The sequence below is a fragment of the Sciurus vulgaris genome (genome assembly GCF_902686455.1).
Source record: "Sciurus vulgaris genome assembly, chromosome: 8".
Lineage (NCBI taxonomy): Eukaryota > Metazoa > Chordata > Mammalia > Rodentia > Sciuridae > Sciurus > Sciurus vulgaris.
This window is the reverse complement of record NC_136468.1, coordinates 107,588,605-107,615,880: the sequence shown is the minus strand read 5'-3', so window position 1 is coordinate 107,615,880 and position 27,276 is coordinate 107,588,605. Positions and strand designations below refer to the sequence as shown.

The window sequence follows — 27,276 nt, the reverse complement described above, 5'->3', positions numbered from 1 at the left end:
AAATAATTGAGAAGTAATTTAAATGATAATAAAAGACATTTAAAGAATGCCAAAGGTAAAATTCTGTTTATAATGATTGCCAATATTTCTTAAATTCCCATTTCTCAATTCCCTATATGAAAGTTTTTACCTTTCCTTTTATGAACTATTCAGGGGGAAATCATCCTCTTTGGGGAGCCTTGCACCCAGCAGCAGCCTTGGTGGGGCAGACTGTCTAGCCTCAGGTCCCCTAGGCTGGATTGCTTCTCCACACTAAGGGACAATCTGGTAGGAGTAAAAAATAAGGTCAGGCCCACGGTGTCAGGGAAGGAGCAGGTGGGTGGGGAGGAAGGTGCCCTGGAAAGGACCACCAAGCATAAGGGCTCCAGATGGATAGTCACTAAGATTGCTTCTGGATCATTGGCATTTTTAGCTTATTAATGTTAGCAACCATGTTTTTATATTTTTTGAACTACCTGTATTAAATTTTTTTGTTATAAAAATGTTTAAGCATGAATATTAGAAAGGATAGTGCAACAAACCCATCACCTTCAAAGATGAGTGGGATCATATCAGAAGGCCACCAGAGCCAGTCCAAAGAGAGTCCCCAGGCCCCAAAGGTGCCACTGCCAACTTCTAAAATATGTCCAAAATTGAAGGAATAATATTAATGATTTTTTAAAAAATCAATGATGTTAAAAGAGAGAAGCTTTCTTGTCCCTACGAAATAGGCAGATACACAGCTCACTGCTCACCCGTAGAAATAGCCAGTGACCCAGTCTCTTATTCCGAATGTGATAAATAAGGGAAAGAATTAGGCATTTATTCTTGTTTTCTGAACAAACCATAGTTTAAGAAACCTCAAAATTCTAGTAGATGAGAAAAGCATTTTTTCTTCTCCCCCTTTTTCTTAAACCCAAGTACTTTTGTGCATCCCCAAATAGTTGCATAACAATGTGTTTTGAAAAGAATAAGAAAAATTTGACTATGAACTAGGTTTAGATTGTTTTAAAAATACGTTCTTAATTGTTAAGGTGAGATACTAGCATTGTCTCTACGAAAACACCCTTAGGTTTATATATATATATATATATATAGTACTTAAAGGCTTAAAGGTTAAATGTCATGATTTCTGGTAATGACTTTAGAATATTTCAGCAAAGTAGAAAATAGAGAAAATAAATATCTCTCATAAATATTGCAAACAATTTTCTTTTTTGTTCTACTGTTTTTAAAATTTTACATTTTTGACATTCAGAAATTCAAAATTTTTATGTAAACGAATCTAGTTATCTTCTCCTTTTATATTTTCTCCTTAATTTCATGCTTCAAAAAGTTCTTTTTTTCCCCCCGTAGGCGTATGTAAGTATAACTACTTATTCTTATTTTTCTATTTCTACTTTTTATTTCCGTCTGTGAAATAGAGGCAGTATTTGCTCTGGTACTGTCTTGAGTTCCCACCCTGTGATATACAAACAAAATAATTGGGGGGTTTTAAGAATGATTCTAGAATTTTCTGTGTCATTAGATATCATGCACATATACTGAGACGTCTTCTCTTGTCAATACTTAGGTATGGAGGTCTCAGCCCCTGAGACTGGGAGTTATGTTTGAAGCTGCTGTTCTCTGTGACATTTCCCAAGGTCTTTCTTATACCTGGAGCTTTATGGACTCTGATGGGTCCCCTGTGCCCCTCCCTGCTGCTGTCAACGTCCACAGACAAACCATTGTGCTCCCGAGCTACGCTCTGGCATGCGGGAACTACACTGCCATCGCTAGGGTGAGCTCACTGCCTGTGCCACTGTCAGCTCACTGAAACCGACACTTTCCACCCTATTGCTGGAGCAAGAGCTCAGCATTTGTAACCCTAAATCTGTTCTTCCAACAAATGGGGGTTGTTAAGAGTGTGGGTAGGATTTTAGTAGAAATGTTTAATTCTCCCAAAAGAATGTATGTTCAAATGCTAAACAATGAAAAACTGCTTCTAGTTTTTTTAACTAAACCTTCCTGTGCACCTGCTTACCAGGATGTCAGAAGATCATTTGATCCTGCCATGTAGGGCCTTATCACCCAGAAAAGGAGGGAGGATCACCACCAGAGGACTGGCCATGAGAGAGGTATCCACAGTGATCACTGGGCACTTTGGCCCTCAGCCAGCACTCAGTGCATTTTGAACTAGAAAAATGGTGAAAATGAGTGGGTTAGAAAGCAAGTCACTGCTGTTAGAGAGTGGGCTCCATGGAGGAGGGGTCCTGGAAAGAGTCTGTTCACAGGCACAGAAAGTGGGGTATAGGGAGCAGCTCGGCCAGGCATATAGTGAGCAATCCCTGGAGGGAGGTTTTGTCCGTCTGTAGTTAGATGGGAAGGCCAGGCTGAGGCGATGCTCCTTGAGACCTGACCAGGAACCCCCAAATCTCTGCAGTGGCTGAATGGTGTCATTTCACTCTGTGGGTACATGGTCCTACTGAACCTTGTTCCCAGCTCAGGCCACAGGCAGCTCACCACAGAATCCCTCAACACACAAATTAGCCCAAGGTTGATCAAGGAAGGGAGCCCCCTAGATCTGTGCTGGATGTCATGAACAGAGCCCTCGTATGCTTCCTCTGGATCCTGTGCTTATCTCAGTGAGACCAGACCCACAATGCTTGGCTGAGTAACCAAGGGCCACAGGCCATACTGTGAGGAACTCTTTTAGGTGGAAAAATAGGAAAAAATCAATGTTTCTGAGCATGATGGATGCTCCTCTCTGGAAATAATAACTGGGAGAGAGTTGGAAACTGATTGAAGGATGGGTTTCTGGGTGAGTGTGCTAATAGTGAAGTCAAGAAATACTTAAGAGACTGAAACAGGTAGTGGCAGTCGAATAAAGAGGTAGGAGCAGATGATTTGCCACAGTGACTGACTAATTGTAAGAATTCAGGAGAATATTTCAAGAGAATACGTGAGACCAGGTGAGTGGAGGAGAGTAATGAAAACAGAGTGCCTATTGTATCCTGTTATGCGCCAGGAAGAGATGTGAAGAGAAATAAGGTCTTTACCTACTTGCAGGAGGTAGATGGAGTCCAACAAACTATAGAAGATGTGATTCATGTCTAAAGAGCAATAGGAGACTGAGGGAGGAGTGGCCCTGAGCCCTCAGTCATGTCTTTGTTGACCAAGATCAACAATTGGTGGAAAGTACTTCCGAATGTGGTCACATGCATGCAGAGGGGACTGACCATGCTGAAGCAGGTGGGGCTTGTGGGGAAAGTGGTGGGAAATGGCCTGAAAACAGACTTCAGTTGGGTCTTCTGAAGATGACCGAGGCCTGGGGTGGGTTGTGACTTCAATGTTAAGAAGTTGAGCTTGACATTTCTGGAGGGTGTTCAGGTGCCACGTGGTCGAGGCAGCAGAATGGACAGCTGGTGGTAGCTGAGGTGGAACTGGTTAGGGCCATCTAGCCAGAGGAGAGCCAGCAGGGGACAGGGAACACAGCCCCACCTGGAAAGGAGTGCTAAAGGAGAGAGCTATGCCAGAAAGCCACATCTTCAGGGAACAAAGAGACTCAAAAAGGAGGCAAGGTTTTTGGTATTTCTGTACAATATAACAAGCACCATGAGGATTCATGTTATTTCTTTCTCTTAAGCTTAATTTTCAAATAGTGGAAATGTTTTATTAGGTATACTCTAGAAAATGGTATGTGCTCCTGATTTAAGCTGTGTTTTATGTTGGTGTATCTCAATTTGTAATCTACACTGCTCACCATCACATTGACAAGAGCAGGCAGATTTTCTGTGTGTGTAGCTGAACAGGGGGTATCTTAGACACTGTCCTTGGTGGAAGCAGATTCTTGGTGGTAGATTGAGGTAACCTGAAGTGGTCCAGAGACAGGGTCTCATGAGGTCACTGTGAGAGCTGTCCTCTAGCATCCCTTAAGTCCTGGTGCCCAAGTGGAGGCGTGAATGGGTGGGAAGATGCTCCCTAGACAGTGGTGTTCCTTCAGCTTTGCAGACCATAAGTACCAGTGCCATCACCATTATTGAGGACTGTTTGTGACCAGGAAATCAGGAGGAAAGCAATTGGTAGTGTGGCCAAAGGATTCCCCTTCCATCCACCAGCTTCATGAAAGTGAGGGTACGGTAAGGGAGATGGGGTGAAATGGTTAATAAGGCAGTTGTTGAGGCCTGGCACACCCAGCCTTGGGCTCTGATCAGCTAGTTCACATGGACCCTGCTGGCCATGTGAGAGGTCAGGGCTGGACCTGAGTGTCCATGCTCTGCCATCAGCATCTGTTGGTACTTTTGCTCCTCGGGTATGTCTTACCCTCTAGCAGCCTCCTGCCCTGCCTCTACCTTCTAAGTGCTTTCCATCTCTGCTCTCACCTATGTGCTATGTTTATGTTCAGACCCTGTTTTTGAGCTCCTCCCACTTCTGCATCTTCCTGTACTTCCCACATTGAGCTCACAGGCTTGGAATCTTCTCAGGGCTTCCTAGGTGCTGGAGGAGCAGAGCAAGCACAGGTTGGGGGTGTAAATGAGAGTTTTGATCATGCTGTCATTATGTCATCTCTGGTGCTAATCAGGAGCCTGACCAGCAGGGAGCTGTTGCCATCTGTAGGAGGAAGATCCAGAATGATTGAGCCCAAGCCCAGGAAAAAGTACAGCAAGTGTTAGACTGTATCTTTTCAAATACTGCACACAATGCTCCATCAATTTTTAAAAATTATTTTATTTGTTTTAATTAGTTATACATGAGAGTAGAATGCACTTTGATACATCATATATAATGGAGTATAATTTCTCTTTCTTCTGGTTATGCATGATGTAGAATATCACTGGTTCATCAAATTTTTAAAAGAACATTTTGAATGCCTTATTTATAAATGTTTCATGTTTCCTAAATTTAAAATTATTGTTCTGAGCCAGGCATGGTGGCACATACCTGAGGAGGCTTAGGCAGGAGAATTCAAGTTCAAAGCCAGCCTCAGTCACTTAGTGAGACCCTAAGCAACTTAACAAGACCCTGTTTCAAAATAAAAAATAAAAATGACTGGGGATATAACTCAGTGGTAAAGCACCCCTGGGTTTAATCCCTAGTACCAGAAAACAAAACAAAACAAAACAAAACAAAAAAGGCAAAAAAAAAAAAAAAGAAGAAAGCATTTGTCTGAAATTTCATTTACATTACTAAAGTCCATTATATATTTGGAGGAAAGTCAGAAAAGTGCCAAGATCATGGAAAATTTTATTGTTGGCAGAGGAGGTTTGAGAATTGTCACAAACATGCCCACATGGAATATTGCTATTTGAGGTTCTATGTTCACGAGCCCAGACAACTTTGCAAACCAACCCAGACTTGATAGGAAAATGATCATACTCTCAACTTCAGCCACGTCTCTAACGGATGTGCAGTAGGTTTATTTTGACAATAGTGACTGGTTTAGTTGGAGCCAAGGATACATATACACACACTCCTGTTCCCTTTCTGGTGTTGTGTGTGTAGGTCCAGTGAGCACCTGCTCTTGATCCCGCATGATGCCCCCCTATTGTTGACCCTACAGGTTCAGATCCAGGGCAGCTTGGTGCACAGCAACTACTGCGTGGGCGTGGAGGTGCAAGGCAGGGCACCCATCAGCATGATCTCAGAGGGCACACACCTCTTCATTCCCAGGGCTGCCTCAGTCCCCATCATTCTCCGAGGGTCCCAGTCCTATGACCCTGACTACCCAGGGGCTACTCTCAGGTGAGACCTAGCTCTGCAGCTCTCAGACTCTGACTTCTTCAAATTCTGGCTCAGGCATGTTGGGCAAAATCATTTGAGAATTCTCTCAAAACTGTTTTAAGAAAGGAAAGTCCATCCACTTTCAGAAGCTGAACTGTTTTATTTAGAATCAAAATATAAGGTAATTTAGAAAAGAGAGGAGAGAAATGTGAGTAGCTTTTTAAGGTGGTATTTAAAATATGATTTTGGAAAGTGAGGTCTAACTATTACACTTTCATTAAGATTCCTGGGTGGTGAGGGGCCTTGTGTGGGAGATGTGAGTGTCACATGTCCCTGTGAGGATCTCTTGCTGTTAGAGGCCCCCACACAAGCCTTGTCCTCACAGCCATCTGCAGCCTGACTTGGGGACCTCCCCAGTCTCCTGACTTGAGTCCATCCATGATCCCTGCGCAGTTACCCTCCAGCATGCATCCTCCGTGGACCCATCCCTGTCCAGTAGCCTCAGACATTCATCCTCAATTGGGCTCTGTGTCCCTGCCCCACTTCAGCACCCCCTTTCCTGTGCCTCCAGACATCTCAGCCACAGTACCCACTTCCTTACACTCAGCCTTCCTCATCTCCACTGGAGGAATGATTCTTCCAAAACCCTCAGCATCTTCTCTGACTTCTCTCTCTCTCACACTACATGTTCCATCTGTCAAGAAATCTTGTCAGCCTTACCTTAAACACCAGCTCCATGTATCTTCCCTGCTTCACTGTGCTGAACCTCCAGGGCTTTAGCTCATCTGCATGAGACACTGTCATGCAGACCTCCATACCTCCCTGTCCCCCTGCAGTCAATTCCCCAAGGCAGGAGATGGATTCTTCTCGAACAAGTCAGGCATCCTCACTTCACTATTCTGACCTTCCAGAACTTTCTTTTCACTCCTAGTAGAAACCAGCATCCTCAGCTGAGGCTGACATGCCCTGTCAGCTCCAGCTGCAACTGCCCCCACTCCTCCACCACTCATTCCTGGCCAGAGCACTTTTTCCACGGCTCCTGTCAATCAGCTTCCTTCTGTAGCTCTTCTCTCAGTGATGATGTCTTCCACCACCTCCTTCCTTTGATTCAATGAATACCCAGGCCTCACTTTTCCAATGAGGCCCACACTGAGAACTATTTAAAATGATAAATCCTGTCTTTCTCTGTTGTTTCACTTATATGGTCCCCGTTCACGATCCATTCTTCATTGAGTATGAGCTCCAAGAGGGCAGGGCTCTCTTTGATATATCCCTTGTACCTGGCACATGGTACCTACTCAGTGAATATTTATGAATAATTAGAAGAATCACTTTGTTGTCTTAACATTTGGGATCCCACATGTTTGCTGCACTTGAAAATTCCATCTGCACTTACATGCTCCAGGCAAAGAGACAAAGTGCTCATAGCTCCCTCTACCCTGGGCCTGAGAGACCAACCAGAACTTGTTCATCATTGCACCTCCCAGCACGCAGGATCATGCCTGAACACAAGTTTTCAGTGCATGGCTGCTGAAAAGTGATGAATTTGCTTCCAGGGTATGCAGAATATCCCAGCTAATCCCAGGTACAGTTGCTCTTCCCAGCATGTAAACTGGACCCTCCCACCAAAGCCAGAGGATGTCATCGCTTATGGTGTGTCACAATGCCACCTCATGTGGTTTGGAAACAGAGGCCTAGAATGTGGTACCTGCATACCAGGCAGGGAGCGTCACCTTGAAAGCACAATGATGGCTTAGACTTAAGTAGCACCTACAGAAATGGCTCTATGGTAGGATTAGGCCAGGACCCTCTAGCTATGCACTTCCAAACCAGCATTTCTTCCCGCCAAACTGCTTGCTTAGCTGTCCCTCTGGATTAAGACTGCTAAGGCCTGGGAATGATTATCTGTCTGCTTGCTTGACCTTGATGAAGCAAACACATTTGTCTTGCTGAGTATGACAATTATATTGCAGAAAGATAGGGGGGTTGGAGCAGAGACATCTAGAGTCACCCATCTGCCTATTCCACCTTTTACCAGCTCTGAAATAGGGCAGCTCTCTGAGGCCTCTGGAAATGCATTTTCTTTCTAAATCTGGGTCAATGTGACATTCCTCTCTGTCATGTGAAATTGTCACGAGGTTGAGATGCGGTGTTGGCAGACTGCTTGAGGGGAGCATGCTGTGTTACTGGGGAGGCATCAAAGTGTCAGCAGAGGAGGTCACTGTGTGCAGGAAGGGTGGGAACAGTTATCAGACAGGGATGAAAAGCAAGGGTCCCCAGGGTTGGAGTTGGAACTTCACATCAGTGAGCAGGAGGAGCTAGTCTGAGAATTCAATGATTGATACCTCACTGATGCAAAAGAATGAGGGGACATCATCTCTTCCCCACCCATGTGTCCCCTTGACATGTGGTGGTGCCCTGATTGCCCATTCAACAGGTATCACTGGACATGCACTGCTGCTGGCTCACTTGGGCGGCCCTGTTTTGACAACTCCATGCCACACCAACTGGACACTGGGGCTCCCACAATTTCCTTCACAGCAAAATGGCTCAGCAAATGCTGTGACCAATTTCTCGTGACTCTGATGGTCTCCAATGGTGGCAGGAATTCTTCTAAGGCCCAGGTGTTCCTTTCCATCAACCCTGCTTTGACCTTCAGGTATGTGCTTTGGAGCTAAGCTAAGCTGAGTGGTTCTGGCTGGTGTTGGTAACCAGTAAAGTAATCCATGCATATGGAGGGAAGTTTGAGGTTTGGTCACGGGAGATCATGCTGCTAAAGATGGGGAAGGCGCTGGTCCAGAAGGGGCTAGGGGCTGACCTCCAGGAAACTTCTGATAGGCTAAGCATGCCAGCACAGTGGGGTCTCTGGGTGGGGTCTTAGGGGGTTCCTTCTGTTTCAGAATATGCCTCTAAGACAGGAAACTGTCCCAGTTCTTGGGGCTGATGCTAGAGGGAGGCAAAACCCTCTGAGTTCCAAGGTAGGCATTTGTGGGCCTTAATTAAGCCCTTCCTGACACCTCAAGACTGAAGTGTCCCTAGTATGGGCCCAATTGTGCCATCTGAGACTATGAGAGGTGGAAGAAGAAGATAAATGTTATGACCAAAATTTAGAAGCCCTGAAGAACCCATAGGCTATATGCAGCCCCCAGGATCCAAACATCAGTACCAGGATCGAGTTGAGTGACCAGGGTGGGCATGGGCTTTAGCTGTTCCCAGGCCCCCCTGCCCTGCTCTGGGGATTGGAGTCATTAGACTTAAGTGAGTAGGGGGTGTTGCCCAGGGTCCACCACTTTGGAGATGACACAAAATTTCACTATACTACTCAAAATGGCACAATTTAATCCTTATGAATTGTTTCTGGACTTTTCCTTTTGCTATTTCAGAACTTGGTTGGTCGTAGGTATCTGAAAAGGTAGAAAACAGTGGATATAGGGGAACGACTGTGTACATGCACACACAGAGACACACAGGCACACAAACACACATGGACAGGCTGGACCTGGCTCCCTTACAAGGAAGCTGTGGGGTCCTTCTGACTGTGGTACCTCTCATCTCCTGTACTGGTAGCTGCACGTTGAGGCTGTGGTCTGAGACTGAAGGAACAGGGCATGGGAAACACTGCAAACCACCTAGTCTTTTTTTTTTTTTTTTTTTCCTTTTGTTTGTTTGTTTTTATTCTTTTTAGTTATACATGACCGTAGAATGCATTTTGACATATCATACATACATGGAGTATGACTTCCCATTTTTGTGGTTGTACATGATGTGGAGTTACATTGGTCATGTATTGATATACAACCATAGGAAACTTATGTCCAGTTCTTTTTCCTGTCTTTTCCATTCTCATCCTCACTTCCTTCCCACTTTCCCCCTGCTAATCCGGTGAGCCTCCATTCCCTGCCCACTCCCTACCCGGTGCCTATTATGAGTCAGCATCTGCATAGCAGACAGAACATTCAGTCTTTGGTTTTTTGGGAATTGGCTTATATCACTTAGTGTGATAGCCTCCAATTCCATCCATTTACTCCAAATGCCATAATTTCATCTTTATGGCTGAGTAAAATTCCATACCACCTAGTCTTTTTCATTCCTGGGCTTTTTAGAGGCTCTCCAAGTCCTGCAGGAAAGAAATCTGTTTGATAAGGCCTGACTGTCTCCAGTCACATGGTGACATCTAGAAGAACCCCAGACCACAAAATGTGCTTTCCAAAGTGCTGGTCAGCAACTAGATTAGAGAAATTGTCAGGAGATGACTGTGGTGGCACAGGACTGTGTGGAGTATAGAGTTATGTGTGGAGTTGTATGTGGTAAGGGGCAGTGGGCTGGGGGTACCACCAGTGGCCCTGCATAGAAAGGAGGCAAAGTGAAGGCAGATCCAACTTCTTTCTCTGTGAGCTTCTTTGACTGGGTGAAAATCACAAAGGTTTGGAGAGTGTACGTGAGGTTAGTTTTGCAGACCTGAGCTGAGGAGGTGAGGAGATGACTCAGGCATTGGCTTCTCTGTGTGGAGAGCTTGCCCAGGGACCAGGGGTCTCAAAAGGCCAGGGGTCTCAAAAAAGTCATGTAGCCTCTCTGAACTGAACCAGGTTATAGTGTGCTTGCTGGTCTGTTAAATCAAATCAAATGTCCAGTGGGGAGCAGCTAATCACATGGCATGAGCTCCATCATACAGGTTGAGTTCCTGTGATGCAGAGACAATGTGGGCAATTTAGACATGCCCAGCATGAATGAATGAAGTGAAGGGCCCACACATTTTCCTAAAATATCAAACTGATTTGTATATTCCAGATTTGTCCACATCTCCTGGGTCAACTTTAAAGACGTTTTTGTCAATTGGAATGAAGAACTGTCTCTCCAAGCTGTGTGTGAAAACTGTGGAGAAATACAGAATCTCTCTTATTCCTGGGATCTTTTCTTAGTCAATGCAACGGAAAAGAACAGGATCAGAGGTGAAATGTTTGCTTTATTTTGCTGACTGAGGAGAAAGCTCAGGGTTGTCTTCGGTCTGCCAAAATTTGGTCTGACCCAGTATGTCTGATTTGCCCTGTTGATCATTTCTGCTTCCCCAGCACCTCTTGTTTTCACCCTCCAAAAGAGAGGAAGCAATCAACTGCTACTCAATCACCCCATGGAAGTGACAGAAGACTGTGCCCAGCATTCACTGAAACGGTTTTATTGGTTTAAAGCCACAGTGAGCTATTGGAAAGGATGCATGATATGACTCACTGTTCAAAGGACTGTGTCCCTATGATATTGTTAAGTATTTATTCGGTCTATATCCATGGCATATAACTCTGAAAATCCTTAGAATCTTCAAAGTAATAGTAGCATTTTGTATGCTAATGAGGTGACTGGTGACTGGCAGCTCCCAGGTAGCTTCAGGATGAGAACTGGTCTTCAGAAAGACCAAGATGGGATAGGCAGGGTTGGGAGTTTCAGCCCCACTTGGTCACCAATGGCTAATGATTCAATCAATCATGGCTGTGTAATGAGGTTGTCATAGAAACCCCTGATTTATAGCTGATCGGTCAGAAGCACAGGTAAAACCACTAGGGGCTTGCATCCAAAGCAGGCACAGTGTTGAGGCTCAACCTGTGGGATCTGATGTTATCTCCAAGTAGAGAGTGAGAATTGAACTGAACTGAAGGATACAGTGGATGTCCTCTGCAGAACTACTTGCTTTCTTGTTAGTGGGAGAAGTCACACCTTTTAGGATCACTGAAGTGACCTGTGTTGTGACAGTATAGTAGGAGAAACTGAGTCTGATATTTCTACACAGTCCTTCACAGTGTCCTGGGCGGCTGCAAGGGCTGATTCTGAGCCTCTCTCCTGCACTGCCAGCTGGTGACTCTAACCTCCTAAGATTCAGTGAAAGATGGGTACCCTTTTTGTCAACCCAAAAATCAAGTTGAGGCACACGGAGTATGGGAACAAAGATTTTATTCAAGCCAGAATGAGGATGGCCACCAAGCTAGAGAACACAATTTTAATTGCCCAGAGTAAGACCTCCCAAAATGGTATCCAAGAGACTGGGCTTTATAGATTAAAAAGAAAAAAAAAAAAAAAAAAGAAGGTAATTACAATTGTATTCATTAACGAGAAAAAAATAGAAGATGGAAATTACAATTGCATTCTTGACAAGAAAGTATGTGAATTAGTGGTTGGTCACTGATGTCATATGTTCCAGGTAAGAATTGCAGATAAACAAGGAAGGACTTTTGCCTGGATTATTTATTATCACTGTAGTTTTGGGAAATCTGCAAACACCTGCTGTGCTGACTCAGAATGACTTAAGGAACTACATGGTCTCATACACCAGGATTAAAGAATTTTGTGACGTCATTCTTGCCACATTTTAAGTACTTTCTCATACTGTTTCACAGAGTGCAATAAGGCTAAATAAAATAATGTGCAAGAGCATGCTGGGTGTTGGGCTACTTGGCTCACAGTTTCGGTGGGACACTTAGGTGTGAGCCAGGATTGAGACTGAGTTCCCACGTGGTGATAACTGTGATCAGGGAGATAGTTCCCGTGGCATACAGAGCAGCTTTGTTTCTGAGCTGGCAGGAGCTCCTTCGACACAGCTCCTGCCAAGCCCCTATTGGCCTTCTGCCATTTAAAAACAATCTGTTCAATGGGGTGATACAAAGTTTCTGTAAGTAGAGGTCTGAGTACAGCTGGCGTCCTTGGCTAAGGGGACATGAAGAAAGACACTGAGTGTAGTCATGCCCTGCATTGCAGGAGAGGTATTTCTGAATTCTTTTGGGTACATTGAATTTTCCGGAATCAAAGCCAGAGGATATTCAGAGGTTAAACTTCCAGGAAAGGGAACATTGTCTTAGATGGATGCATTGCAAAATCCTGGCTCCCCCATAGTCCAAAGCAACGTCTTCATTGACAGGTCATGTGTGTCCCCATGGCTATTTTTTCTTTGCTCTTTATTTTTCATCATGAATTCAAACAATGGTTTTTAAAATTCCTATATTAGATCCTTACAGTCAGGTAGGGGACGTGAGGATTAGGAGAAATTGCATGTTCCCCAAATTGTTTCTGTAATACATGGGAAACCCCTACTGAGGGTACATAGAATCAGGCAGGCTCCCCTTCCAGGTCTCTGTGGATCCTGGGGAGAGCAAATTCCAGGTGGGATGGCTGTGAATCCCTTTTTCCACCTACATGTTTGCTACAGTGTTGACCTCCAGGCACCTGATGAAAACCATCTCCATGGGTTTATCTCTCAAGTGTGGGTTTTGAATTCACATCAGACTTGTTTAAAACAGAGCAGTCTTACAAAACCTGTAGACTTTTAAAAACTTAATTTTCCATATTTTTGGTCCAGAATTTTAACACTGTCACATGCATTTTTAAGTTCCCTTTTGTAGCACTGTGGGGCTGCTGGGGGCCTCAGCCCTCAAGTCCACTTTGAAATCATCGGAGTCAAATCTTCTAGCCACCGAGCAAAATGTGACAGAACCCGGTGGATCATCCACGACATTCTCACAGGAGCCTTCACCTGCAATCCACAGCTGGCTAGCTCTTTTAGTCACTGGGAGTACCTCTGCAGAGTCCACAGGGGGTGGCCACCAGATTCCTGCTGCTGGTGACACCACAGCCATGGAGGATCCTTCTGAAGATGGGTCACTGGGCCCAGAGCTGGGGTTCCTTGTTGAGGGGGCCCCAACTGTGAGCCCCTCTGAGAGAAGCTGGCCTCCACCCAGCTCCTCACCTGCCCTCAATGGTAAGTGCCTCCATTTCTGCATGTTTGTCCCCCTTATTTGGGCACCAGAGTTACCTTGGGAAGGGTGCATCTGGTGGGTCAGGTTTGAAGTCACATGCACATTGCCCTTGAATCAGAGAGTGCTGGGTTCACACCCACCACTTGTTAATTGTGGTTTTAAATTTCATTTCAGATTTCGAGGCCTTTTACAGTGATATCCAAGAAGCAATGCCGTCTAGAGGAAGACAGCGAGGTAACTGTGCTTTTGCAGTTGTTCCATGTGAGCCTTGCATCCTGGCTCACTGCTCTCCATCTCTTTTCCACACCCTTCTCTGAAATCTAGATCCATATGCCTCCCCGTATCTCAAAGCCATGTGGAACTCCCAGAGTCAAAGGGAAAGTTTAAACTCCTCTGTCTGGAACCAGCTGGCCTAATGTTGGGGGCTATGCCATGCAGACTACGCCAAGATGGCGCCCAGTAGCCAGCCAGAAGTTGTTTTGATCACATTGGTGGTGAGGAGGTTGATTGACATAAGCACACCCAGGTGATTTATCATTGGCTGTGTTCAAATAAGTCCATGCACACAACGTGGGCACAGGTGTTCCTGAGTGCTCCTGCTCGGGCCTGCTCATTTTGACCTTGCTGTGATTGGGCAGCTGGCTCTTTGCCTGATCTTCGCTTAACTGGCGTGGCCCCACCCTCTGCCTCCTGGAGGGAATATAAGCGGGCAGTAGGTAGAAGGAAAAAAGAAGCAGCTAGCAGAGAGAAGAAGCAGCAAGCAGTAAGCAGCAGGCAGCAGGCAGCGGCAGAAGGCAGAATGTAGAGCGGAGAACTGAGAACACACCTCTAGGTCGTAGATCACAGATCGCAGTACGCGGGATGCACCACTAAGAATTACCTCAGATATATAGCACCTAGTTCACAGGATGCGGGACCTACCTCTAAGAAGAAGCAGCAGAACTCTAAGAAGAAATAGATCTCTGATAAGGGTAGCAAGCCTCTCTTTCTCTAAAAACTTCCTCTAAAAGCAAAGTCTCTCTTCCTCTAAGCAAAGTCTCTCTTCCTCTCAAAGAAGCCTCTCTTCCTCTAAAAAAGCAAGCAAGGTAGAAATGGAAGTAGTTTATTCCCAGTCCACCTCTGTTAAATACCCGTGCTATTGTTGCAGCAGATGGTAACAAATATCCTCAGGATTGTTGCCGCGGGTGGCGGCAGCCTAAAGATTTGCTTCCAGCTTACCTACTTCTGGACGTCTTGTACTCTGTGCTCCAAAAATCCCACAGTGGCCTCAGGCCCGATAGTGAGCATTCTAGCTCTCCCAGGCCCTGTCATGGGGGACCTCTGCCGAAGTGCCTCCCTGACACTCTCACCAAGTTGCCCACTTGCCAAGCATCCTCCCTGCAGATCTGCTCTAGTTCCCCTTCTCTAAAGCATCTCTCAGTCTTGTAATGACCCCCCACACCAGCCCAGGGTATTTTCTCCTACCTGTTTAATGCAGATGGCACTGGCCCAATCATCTCTTTGTCAGTCTCTTCTACCCTGAGATATTCAGAGAAAGTTTCTGTGACTAGCTTATGCTAGCGTTCCAAGAGCTATCGCAGTGCCCATCACATTAGCATCCAGTAAGGACATTATCCAATGAATAGATGACCAGAGAATGATTTATTTATCTATCAAGTGAATGGATGACCCATTAATGGAAGATTTATCTGTCAGGGGAATAAATGGATGATGGGTGAAAAATTGATTAATCTGTCTAATGAGTAGATGGAGGATTTGAGAATGATTTATCTGCCAAATAAGTAGGTGGACGATTTATTTGTCAACTGAAGATAGATGAATGGTGAGCAAGTGATTTATTTCTGGAGTGAACAGCTGGATGAGTGAGCGCGTGGTCTGGTGTTGCTCTGCTTCTGTTCCTGCTGCCTATGGTCACTTCACTGCATGGAAGCCAGAGTTCTTTCCCTACCACAAGCCACATAGTCACTTCCAGACAGTTCCTCCAATGGCTTCTCACCACATTCAGGACAGAGGCTGTGGCTGTGTCCCCTACCACGATCCCAGCCTCATGGGCCATCATCCCACCTTACTCACTCCTCTGACTGTCCTCAGAAGACACTCCCCATGGTGCTTAATAAACCACACCATAATAGTGTAGTTTTTACTCAGTATGGAAACTTCCTCCTCCAGATCTTCAAAGAGCATCTTCCATTATGTGTTCTGAAGCTACTCTAGAGAGGTGCTCCCCATCCATCTTCCCACTCCCTGTACTCTTTTCTCTGCAAATCTTCCTTTATTTTTCTTTATCACACTTAACATTAGCTGATATGCATGATCTATGTACTTACTTGTTTATTTTTCTGAATCTTTTGTTATAAAATTTTAGATTATAAGAACTCCATTCATATGGTTCTTAGACCTGGACCTGGTAGACCATAATAAATATTTGTTGAATAAATAAAAGAAGAAAGGAACACATGATTGGGTCACTAATAACATGATGACAAAGAGCATTACTTTAATGTGTTTTGTTGCTGAAGACATTATTATAGACAAGCAGTATCCAGCAATCATAAAAATAGTTACTAACATCAACACTGAATTATTCATGCTTTAAGGAGATCATGACTTTTTCTCTTTTTCAATATTTTTATTATGTGTGCATTATAATCACACATAATGGTGTGGTTCATTGTGACTGAGTCATACCTGCACATAAAATAACTTGTTCCATTTAATTCCACAATATTTCCACTTTTCCTCCCTTCCTTCTTTCTGCTAATTCCCTTCCTTTACACCCTTAGACTGTTGTTTATTTTACTTAGTGTGTTATAATTTTACATAAAAGTGGGATTCATTATGCTATATTCATACATGCATGGAGCATAACATCCATGACCTTGGTTGATTTTCTTAGGGAACAACACGGGCTTCCCAGGGTCAGGACTGAGCATGAGCGCTGAGGAGGAAAGCCCTGGTGAGGGGGACAACCTGGTGGGCCCCTTCCTCCTCGCTGGCAGAGCTGAGCCTGCCCTCATGATTGACTGGCCCAAGGCCCTGATCAGCAGAGCTGCTTTCCAAGGTTACACCTCATCAGGTATGAGTTTGTTCTTTGTGTCCTGTAATGTCCAACTGCTTCAGAAGAGTCTGGATAGCAGCCCTCAATTTCTTCTAAAACTTTCATTTTAGTAGATAAGTATTTGGAGCTGTCTTACCATTCCTACTTGTGTTTTTCCACAGCCCAAGGCTCCTTTACCCAGGCTAGAGCTACCTTCTATTGCACACCTGGAGCCCCCATCTACAGACAGGCAGGAGGATGCACATCTGCATGTACCCAAACACTTTGGTGTCCACATACCTTTATGACTTTTCATAGGGTAGATGAGCCACTGGATGAATCATTTACATGGATGCATCAAAATGAAACTGTCCCTGCACAGCATTTGGGGTTTTGTCCAATTTTCCCCAGCACAGGCATGCTGATTTTGCCCTGTTAGGTTGCTGCCTTTCATAGGGTGTTATTAGGCCACCCCATAAGCTCTGAATCTCACATCATTCTTCAGTGATTTCCCCCTCACTCTTTCCTTGAAACATTTTGGGAAGTACCATTGTAAAATTGAGATGTTTAAAAACTGTCCCTGGGCCTGGGGAGAGAGCTCAGCTGGTAGAGTGCTTGCCTCGCAAGCACAAGGCCTTGAGTTCGATCCCCAGTACCGCAAAAAAAAACAAAAACAAAAACAAAAACAAAACTGTCCCTGTTTGTCATTGACCCTGTCTTCTAAGTCTCTCTTGATTCAAAGGTCTGTGGTGTGGGGTCAACCTGTCCCTGCTGAGGAGCAGTTACACCCAGAGTGAGAATTTCTCATAACCAACATTCCACAAAGACTTAAGAATTGCTTAGAAATTCCTTAATCATACTTTATCATTTCTTACAATAGCAAAATTGAAAACTGAATCTATTGTAAACACCTGAAATAAAATCTTAACAGCCTTCTCTTGTTGCTTGGGAAATCAATGCCACTTCTGAGCCAGAAGTTGCCTCTTCTGGGCAGGAGAGGCCTGGAGATGGGATTTCATCTCTTTAGAGAAGGTGGTAATCAGCAATGATGATTGGCATTTCCAAGTAGGATCTGTATGTGTAACCAGGACCTATTTTACCTTCATCCCTGGAGCAAAGGCAGAACTTGCTACCAGGGCTCTGCCTGACCCCTGTCCCTCAGACCACTGACCTTTACTTCCTTGTGGCCACTTCCTCTTCTGTAGGTATCACGGAACCAGTTGTGACAATAAAACCATACTCACTGAGCAGTGGAGAGACATATGTCCTACAAGCATCTGTGGGTATGTTATTCTGCCAGTTGGATTTGGTGTGGGGGAACCATAAGTGTTTTGGTTGTATTTGCATCTTTTCTTGGAAATTACAATCACTTGTCACTCCTGCAGACATTTGCACCAGGGTCCTGACTCTCCTCTCCTGCTGCCAGCTCCCAGCTCCCTTATGTTAGAGAACAGGAGCAAGAGTGGTTGTGTTTCTGTGGTTTACTCTTCCCTGAGGAATCAGGCACATGTTTAACACAGGGTTGCCATTTTTTTCCCCCATGCTGGGAATTGAGTCTAGGACTCACCCCTTCTAGGCAAGCAAGCACTCTATCACTCGAGCTACATCCTCAGCCCTTTTAATTTTATTTTGAAACAGATCTCACTAAGTTATCCAGGTTGACCTTGAACTTGTGATCCTCCTGCCTTAGCCTCCTGAGTATTTGGGATTACAGATGTGTACCCCCACCTCTCAACTGCTTTATTTTTGAAAATTATGTGTATATTTTATTTGTGCGAGACAACTGGATAAGTTGACTCTCTCTGCATATATTTAATCCCCGACAAGGTATCACTGCCATTGTTCTGTGGTCAGCCTGAGTTTGAATTCACTCACATGCATATCCTTCCCAGTGCCCAACATCCCTTCCTACATATCCATAACTCATTCTGAGATCATCCTTGCAGATAACTTCTAGATATTTTCCTCCTCCCTGTTTCCAGAGGTTTCTAGTTCCATGTTAACAAGCACAGAGGATTTTACAATATTTATCTAGAAACAGGTGTATTTCAATGTCCACATTTTTGCATTCATTAAACCCACTATGCATTTCCAATCTTGCATCCTGCATTAACTCTCACATAACCCAAGGAAGAAAACATGAGGTTCATTTTCTTTTGAAACTTGATAGATGGAACTCTCCAAGATTTCCACAGGACTTCTGAATTCTTGCTGCTACGATGAGCCCCTGCCTGCCAAAGCTTAACCAAGTCCCTGCTGTGCCTGAAGATGGGCAATGCCTGCTTTTGTTTAACAAGCCCACCCACTCACCCTTCTACTGGGCTCCTCTCTCTTGCTTCAGAAATTTGTCCCAGTGACAAGCTAATGACCATTCTTTTAGATGGGCCACATACAGTGTAGGAGGACCCCCTCACCCACCCTGAGCTTGTCCATGGGCCCCAGGGTCTGATTCAGTGTCCTTGGACAGCAGGGATCAGGGAGCTGTGGCCCCAGGTGTCCTACCTGATTTCCTTTTCCTCTGCCCCACACTCTCCCTGGCAGCTTCCCTCACCTGGTGTGCGCTTCCTAGCACGTTGGACCACAGTGTGTCTGGCCTTCCCAGAGTTATTTCAGCTGAGATACCCATTTTTATCCCCAGGTCTTTTTCCTAACCCAGTATACAACTTGTATCCCAGGTCTACTTGCTCAAATGTATCTTCTTCCATGGAGATTTTTCCTGGTCAGCTAGGTGGGAACTAGTCACTACTTCCTCTTGGATTTTACCTGTGCTGAGGGAGCTGCCTTAAATAACATAACACATGATCAGTGTCAACCCAGCACTTAGTATGTAGCACAGGATCCAGCTCCCTACTGTGATGCTTGATGAAGATCATTAGCATTAAGATTTTAAGTAGTTTGGCATGCAAATGTCCATCCTATAATTCATACCAAGAAAAATACATTGAAGGATTAGAAAGTTTATGTATGAGAATAGTCATTATAGAGTGACTAATAATAGCAGAATGTGGAAAAGAAAATGTTTAATCATTGGGAGCTAATAATTATGTATATTGGGATGTAACTACTCAACAGATCTTATCCAGTTATATATATATCAGTAATTTGGGGCATTATATGGTGACATAGAAAATTCTTATGATATTAATGCAGTTAATAAAATGAAAATCTAACATTGTATCAATGTTATAAATTAAACTTGAACTGTCCTTATATGTGTACATGACTGAGGCTTTAAGAGAAGCCTGAAGAATGGAACAGGTTTGATGTAGGGGGGGTGACCTGTCTGTCAAAGTCCTCTCCCCACAGGCTTTGGTCTATATTGATAGATGTTGTGTGGTGTGTGCGTAGGAAATTGTCTGTCTCATCCACTGTCCTTGCCAAGGTCTGGGAATGTGCCTTCCCCATCTAATAAGTATCCAGTGAATGCTTCTTTTATGAATACATACTTTAAGGCAGTGTTCTCAAACTCCAGCTCATGTCAGAACCCCCTGAAAGGCTGTTGAAGTATGGACTATTGCATCTCAGTCTTTGATTCAGCAGGTCTGAGGGTAGGTTCAAGAATCTGCCTCTCTGAGCAATTCTCAGATAATGCAGATGCTGCTGGTCTAGGGACCCACTTTGAGAATCACTGTTGTAAGTGATTTAAGTGCTATAAAAACTTCTGTTATTGTTGTTCTCCATCCTGGCTCAAAACTCAATCCCATTTTTCTCTTAGCTTCAAAGCACCACTTACTAGGCAAAGCTCAGCTGTACTTGACAGTCAACCCAGCTCCACAGGACATGGCCTGTCATGTACAGCCTCACCATGGTCTGGAGGCCCACACCATCTTCAGTGTGTTCTGCATGTCAGGAAAACTGGTAGGTGGCAGCCCCTTTTCTGTGCTGAGACCGAAGGTAGCAGCAACTTTTGGAAGTTACAGTGAGCCTGCCTGGCATGCAGTAGGAATTAATCCCTCTCTGTCCCATCTGTGAAGGACTTGGGTGTGCAACCAAATGTTGGAAAGTTGCCCAAACATGAATGGGACCTTCCCTCTCCCTAATGAAAGAAGGTCAGAATGGCCCCCAATTTTGAAGGAGAGACAGACCTTCTCAATAGGAACCAAAGTGGGGCACTCAGGGCCTTTACCATATGGTCAGAGCAGGGGTCTCCATTAATGCTGTGTACACAAGCAGGAACGGTGACTCAGAGGAGTCTGATCCTGTCCCCAGGGCATGTCTCTAATTTAGACTTCACCTTATTCTCCTGATATGGGCAATGGAGAAGGTCACTATAGATAAACTTTTCCATTCCCTTTCCTTTCCCTTCCTTCCTTCCTTCCTTCCTTCCTTCCTTCCTTCCTTCCTTCCTTCCTCTCTCTCTCTCTTTCTTTCTTTTTGTAGAGGGTTTTGTGATTAGAGAAGGTGTGTGTGAAGAAGGAACAAAAGCTTCCTCTTGAGATTAGGTGGTAGGCAGGGTGGCAGGCTGCAACATTGCAATCTTGGCACCATCCTCCCTATTCTCTTGCTGTGTACATTACCTGCCTCTGCCCTTTTGTCCTGCCTATGTCACTTCTCAAGAGGCCCACACATGTCCTCAGGAGAGACCCAGCCCAGGTCTTCCCTCAGAGCCTAGTTACAAAGACCCTGCTCTTAACAGAGCATGAGAGTGTGTGTTCCACTTCCCTTCTCTGCCGTTACTCATGTCTGCACTGTGCCTAGTCACTGCAGGGTGCGGCAGGGTCCTCTTCGCCCTGAGGAACCCTTGTCAGTCTGATTCGTGACTGACAGGAGCTTCCAGGCTGGAGAGTTAGCAGACCCTGAGTGAGCATTATTGTTTCATTCCTGCTTTGGATCTTTGGAGGAGAGCTCTGCAGGGCAGAGTAGTGCAACTGAGCACCAGGAGAGCTCTGCACATGTGTTATGCAGTAGAGGACCATGTTTTGCTTTTATTCATCCTGTTTCTGTGGCTGCAGCATATGTCCTTGGGTGTAATGAAGGTTGCAGACGTATATTTATAGATGATGCCATTCAAATGAAGCTACACTATTTTTTTTTCCTCTCCATAGGACTTCCATTATGAATTTAGTTACCAGATAGGAAACACCTCCAAACACACCCTGTACCATGGGAGAGATACCCAGTATTATTTTGCACTGCCAGCTGGTGAGCCCTCAGACAATTACAAAGGTAAGTCACAGTGTGAATTGGATCACTGAGCTCCAGACATTTTTCTCCTGATTTACAAAAGCTAAAAATTGTTAAAACTATGTGTGTAGAAATTTAAATTGTTTATTCACTTTGATGAGTTTAATGTTTTTAGGTTAGTTTGACTACCTACCTTTTGGTGCAGGAAGAACATTAAAACTAACATTAGTAAATATATATATATATATATATATATAATGCAGATAATAAAATGTCAAAGAATTATATATATATATATATACACATACATATAATGCAGATAATAAAATGCCAAAGAATTTTTATATAAATTAAATATTTAACACCAATCTATCTCTTACTTACTAATGAAATATGCCGTATCTGGTGAATCTTGCATTTGTTATAAATGAAACCAAATCCAGGTATTCAGAACAACAACAAAAAATAATGTGGGGTAAAGTACTGGTTGAGTTAGCAAATTGTAATTCCTGTGTTAGTCAGCTTCTCACTACTATCACAAATATCTGAGATGAATCAAATTAAAAAGCAGAAAGGCTTATTTTGGCTCACAGTTTTGGAGATTTCTGTCCATAACTGATTGGCCCCACTGCCTTGTGCCTGTGTGTGGCAGCACAGTACAGCATAAGCAAGTGGTGAGGAAACCCATTTACCTTAAGTCTGGGTGTGAAAGAGGAAGAAGAAAAGCAGGGACATGAAATCCCCTGTGAGGACACACCCCCAATGACAGGAAGACTTTCCTCTAGGCCCCACTTCTTAAAGGTTCTACCACCTCTAATTAGCACCAAGCAAGGGACTAAGCCTTGAATGCATGAACTTTTGGGGTGAATTCAAGATATAAATTGTAACTCCCATAGCATAGAAAACTTTCTACTCCTATCCGTGCCCCCGAGGTCCTGTCCATTTCTAAATCAGCACTTGGGAATGAACCTCACCTGATCATATGAGGTATGCTATCATTTAGTACCTGGATAGGTACAACGCAACCCCACGTGGTTAAATTAGACTCTCTGGGGTAACTGGTTTTTTTGTTTGTTTTTTTTTTAACTTCTGGATGATTGCACAGGAAAGGCAAGGTTTAGAGTCACTAACATAGAAGATTATTTTAATTGAGTTGGTAAGATTATCAGCCCCAATCCTGAACTAGTTCATGCCCCTGATGTATTGAAATCTCACCTCTCCTTTGAGCCTAGTGAAAGTTCTCTCTGTGAAATCTTGCCTGTCACTTCCAATTAGAAACACTTGCACCTTCTTCTAGATTCCAGTCAAATTGAGCAAAACTTTTTCAAGCATGGTGCAGTTGTGAGCTTTCTAATCATGTTCCACTTTGTATTGTGATGCTTTTGTACTATCTGAGCTTGAGGTTTGGTTAAGTAACAAAAGACTAGCAGAGTAAATGTTGACTGAACGTTAGATGTTAACTTTCATGGGCTTGCCTTGATAACACCTTAAATGCTAAAACCACATTCACCTTCTGTCTTCTGGAACGTATTCTCATAATGGATGCTCATCCCAAGCTCCCCCAAGTCTCAGTAGTGGGCATGAAGCCAGGGATACATGCTAAGAGCTGAGTCAGAACAGAATGTGTCCTTAAGGCAAGAAGGCCCAACCTCTATGGGCAACCTTCTTATATGAAGAGCTGGCATGTCTCTCCCCTGAAAGCTGCATGTAGGGGCATGAGGGTCCTCTGTCCGTGAGGACAGCCACAGACCCAGGGATGGGCAGATAGTGAAACAGAAGAACTTGGAGCAGGGCCTAAGCACAGTGTTGACATAAATTTCTAGAATCAGACTTTAGGTCACAGTCCTAGAGCAATGTCAGCATTCCTGATGGTACTCAGCTCCTTCACAAGTGTGATATTCCTTCTAATTATCACTATTATTATGATTAATTCCTATGAATATCTGATTTCAAGATTTATCAGAGGGTAAATAAAATTAGATACATAAATCATACCTTATTTTGTTCCATCTTTTGCACAAACTATTATGGCACTTACTAAGTGTGTAAAATTGAAGAGAGTCTTTCCCAAGACCTGCTTCTTCTCTTACATTCTCTATCATGATTCATAGGACCGACACTATATGCAGTGGGTGTATTTATGATATTGGAGCTTCGCTGGGTGTGGTGGTGAATACCTGTAATCCTGGTGGCTCAGGAGAGTATTGTAAGTTCAAAACCAGCCTCAGCAACTTAGCAAGGCCCTAAAAACTCAGTGATACCCTGTCTCTAAATAAAATACAAAAAAAAAAAAAAAAAAAAAGGCTGGGGATGCAACTAAGTGGTTAAGTACTCCTGAGTTCAATCCCTGGTACAAAAATAAAATGGAGATTCCAGGGTTCCACACAATATTTACTGACTCCAAAATATTACTGGGGAAAAGGCAGAGTCCAGAATTTTCTTGTAGACAAGCTTCCCAGTGATGCAGGTGTTCTGGACCACATCTTGAGATGAAATGACCTCTAGCATTAAGTCCCCAATCTCAACCCTTAGATTGAGATTCAAGTTGAAGGTGTTTGAAGATACTCAGGGGGCATAGGTGTGTTGATCTCCCTGTGTAAGTCACACATCTGCACCTGTGGCCCTCATCAGTTGATCATCACCCACACCTGAGCTCCTCTGCAGATCTCCTCAGCACACCTGGAGCCATTATCGCCTGAAGGGATTCCTAGGGTCCAGAAGAACCATTTCCTGCCACATCCCTATGTCTTTATACGAAATTCCCTCAGTCAGAATGCATCTTCACCTTTATTCTAGACCTGTTAAATCTGTTCATGTGATTTATGAACTGATTACAATATTATCCCAACCCTTGATAGACAATTCCAGAGACTGTATTTCACTCTCTGGGCTTCCGGTTACCCTGGTATTCCCTGTTTCAGCACTCCTCACATTGCTAGTGGATGGGGTTGTCTGTAGGGCAGAGATGATCCTTTTTGTCCACGACCTCCTATCCTGCCACAAGCTTATCTTTTGTGGATCAAATGACTGAATGTGGGAACACACAAATGAATGAGTCCTGCAGCACATAGTGGTGGCTTCTGCCTATCAACTCTCCATGACACCTTTTCTCTTCCCCATCTGATTGGCACTGAGTGCCTTGTACTCAGATTTTATGTTGGGGTGGAAGAACCTGAAGTACCACTCCCATGCCCTGCCTTATTTTGGTAGTCCTTGAAGCAACCATCATCATCTCATCATATGGATCTGCTCAAAGGAGATTCTATTTGCTGGTTTGTCGATAACCACAGTGAAAGCACCTTGGGAAGGCAAACGGCCTGCAATTTCCTCTCATCCTGCACTTTGCCAGGACTGAGCTTATCCACCTGGGGCTGCTCAGTTGGTGTCAGGGTGTGAAGAGGCATTTCTGTAGCCACCTGTCCAGGATGACCCTCCTGTCATGTTCTCTCACAGTCTTGGTTTCTACTGAGATCACAGACAGCAAAGGCTCAAAGGCACAGGCGTGCACAGTGGCGGTGACCGTGCGGCCCCGTTTCCATGGGAAAGACTGCTTCGGCGAGGACCTGTGAGTACCACACCATGCAGACATCTGGAGCAGTGTCCTTATTTCCTTAGGAGACAGCAACAAGGTGGAGGAGAATTGTGGCAGGAACTCATCTCAGGGTGGGCAAAAGAAGTCGGGATTCTATCACTACAGTCCTCTCCTCTCTGTGGCATCTGTGCCAGTACCTCAGAGCCCATGGGCACTTCCTTCTTTAAAACCAGTTTATGAAGGTATCATTCACATGTCATATAGTTCACTGGTTAAAGGTGTACAATTCCTGGTTCTTCATACGCTTACAGAATTGTGCAACCTTCAGCATAATCGACTTTCAGACTGATTTTCACCTCCATAAAATGTACTCATTATAATGTGCTCATTAGCTGCCACTCCTCTACCCCCAGCACCTGGCTTCAGTTTCCTCCTCCCAGGCCCAGCCCCAAGCAACCACTACTTTTACATCATGTCAACCAATTTGCCTATTCTGGGAATTTCATATCCGTGGGATGATATGAATTGTGATTTTTTTTAAAAAAATTATTTTATTTATTTTATTTTTATTGATGAAATGTGATTTAATAACTGTTTTTCTTCAGGAATGTTTTTGAGTTTTACCTATATGTGTCAGATATTAGTACCTCATTCCTTTTTATTTTTGAATATTATTTATTGTATGGCTATGTCCCATTTTGTGTTTTCATTTTTAAATTGATGGACATGTGTTTTTTCCCCCACTTTGATGCTATAACAAATCATTCCGCTCTGAGCATTCCTGTGCAAGAGTTTGTGTGCAGGTGTGCTTTCAATTCTCTTGGGTAGATTCCTAGAAGTGGAACTACTGGTGACTCTGATAACCACTCATAACCTCTGATAACACTGATCACCATGATAACTCTAGTTTTAGCATTTGGAGAACTGCCCAAATGTTTAACAAAGTGGCTGCCCCCTTCTGTATTCCCACCGACACTGGATAAGGGTTCCAGTGTCTTTACATCCTACCATTGGTTGTTGTCTGCTTTTTCTTTATGGCTATTCTAACGAATGTCATTAAAGTTTGAATTTTCATTTCCCTACTGCTCCATGATGCTGAGCATCTTTTCATATGCTTTGAGTATCTTCCTTGGAGATGTCTATTCACCTACTTCGCCCTTTTTAAAATTTGTGTTATTTGTCTTTTTATGGTTGATTTGTATAAGTTCTTGACAAGCATTGCCTACAAATTGCTTTAGAGAGATGATCTGCAAATATATTCTCCCAGTCTCTTCTCATTTCACTTTCTTGATGGTCCATTGAAGAATAAGTTTTTTAAGACCCTACTTAATTTTGAGTAGACCAATTTAATTATCTTCTCTTTTATTCCTTGTGTTTTCCAAAGACTTCTGTATTTTCTCTTAAGAGTTTTTGTATTTTTAGCTCTTACATTTAAGTCTGTGACCCACTTTGAGTTAATGTGTGTGTGTGTGTGTGTGTGTGTGTGTGTGTGTGTGTGTGTCTCCACCTTCATTCTTTTGCATGTGAATATCCAATCATCTAAGCACAGGCTGTTGAAGACAGTTTTCCTCACTGAATTATCTTGAGCTCTCTGTCAAAAATTAATTAACCACATGTTGGGTTTTGTTTCTGGACTCTCAGTTCTGTTCCATTTATCTAGATACCTCTTTTAAACCAATACTATGCTCTTTTGATTACTGTAGTTTTGTAGTAAACTTTGAGAGTTGAGAAACTGAGGAACCTGAACCCAACTTCTTTCTTTATAAGATTGACTATTCCAGATTCCTTGAAATTCCACTAATATTTTGGTTTCATTGATTTTTCTCAATTTCATTCATTCCTGAACTCATCTTTGTAATTTCTTGTGCTTGTCTGGGTTTAGTTTGCCGTTTTTTGTCTTTTGTTTTTTTCCTTGTTTTCTATGTAGATCAGTGATTTGGTATCTTCTTTACAGATATTTGTAGTTATAAATTTCCCCCAAGCACTTTTTTAACTGTTTCCCATGTGCTTTCCTTCATTAATTTCAAAGTGTTTTCCTTTCTGCTTCTTCTTGAACCATTGATTCTTTTTTTTTTTTTTTTGGGGTGGTGCTGGGGATTGAACCCAACTCTAGCAACTGAGCTATATCCCCAGCCCTAACCATTGATTCTTTACAAGCATGTTAATTT

General features: G+C 43.7%; 1 protein-coding gene across 1 annotated transcript in view; it reads left to right on the top strand.

Annotated features, from left to right (window-relative positions):
* Positions 1 to 20,232: 20,232 nt before the first annotated feature.
* PKD1L1 (polycystin 1 like 1, transient receptor potential channel interacting) overlaps positions 20,233 to 27,276 on the top strand; it is a gene marked incomplete at both ends in the record, with an annotated part of 63,891 nt that continues 56,847 nt past the window's right edge. Inside the window, 3 exons of the mRNA XM_079150398.1 lie at positions 20,233 to 20,310; positions 21,498 to 21,618; positions 25,030 to 25,141. Of these exons, the coding sequence (XP_079006524.1) occupies positions 20,233 to 20,310; positions 21,498 to 21,618; positions 25,030 to 25,141 (311 nt within the window). The remainder of the gene's footprint in view (positions 20,311 to 21,497; positions 21,619 to 25,029; positions 25,142 to 27,276) is intronic.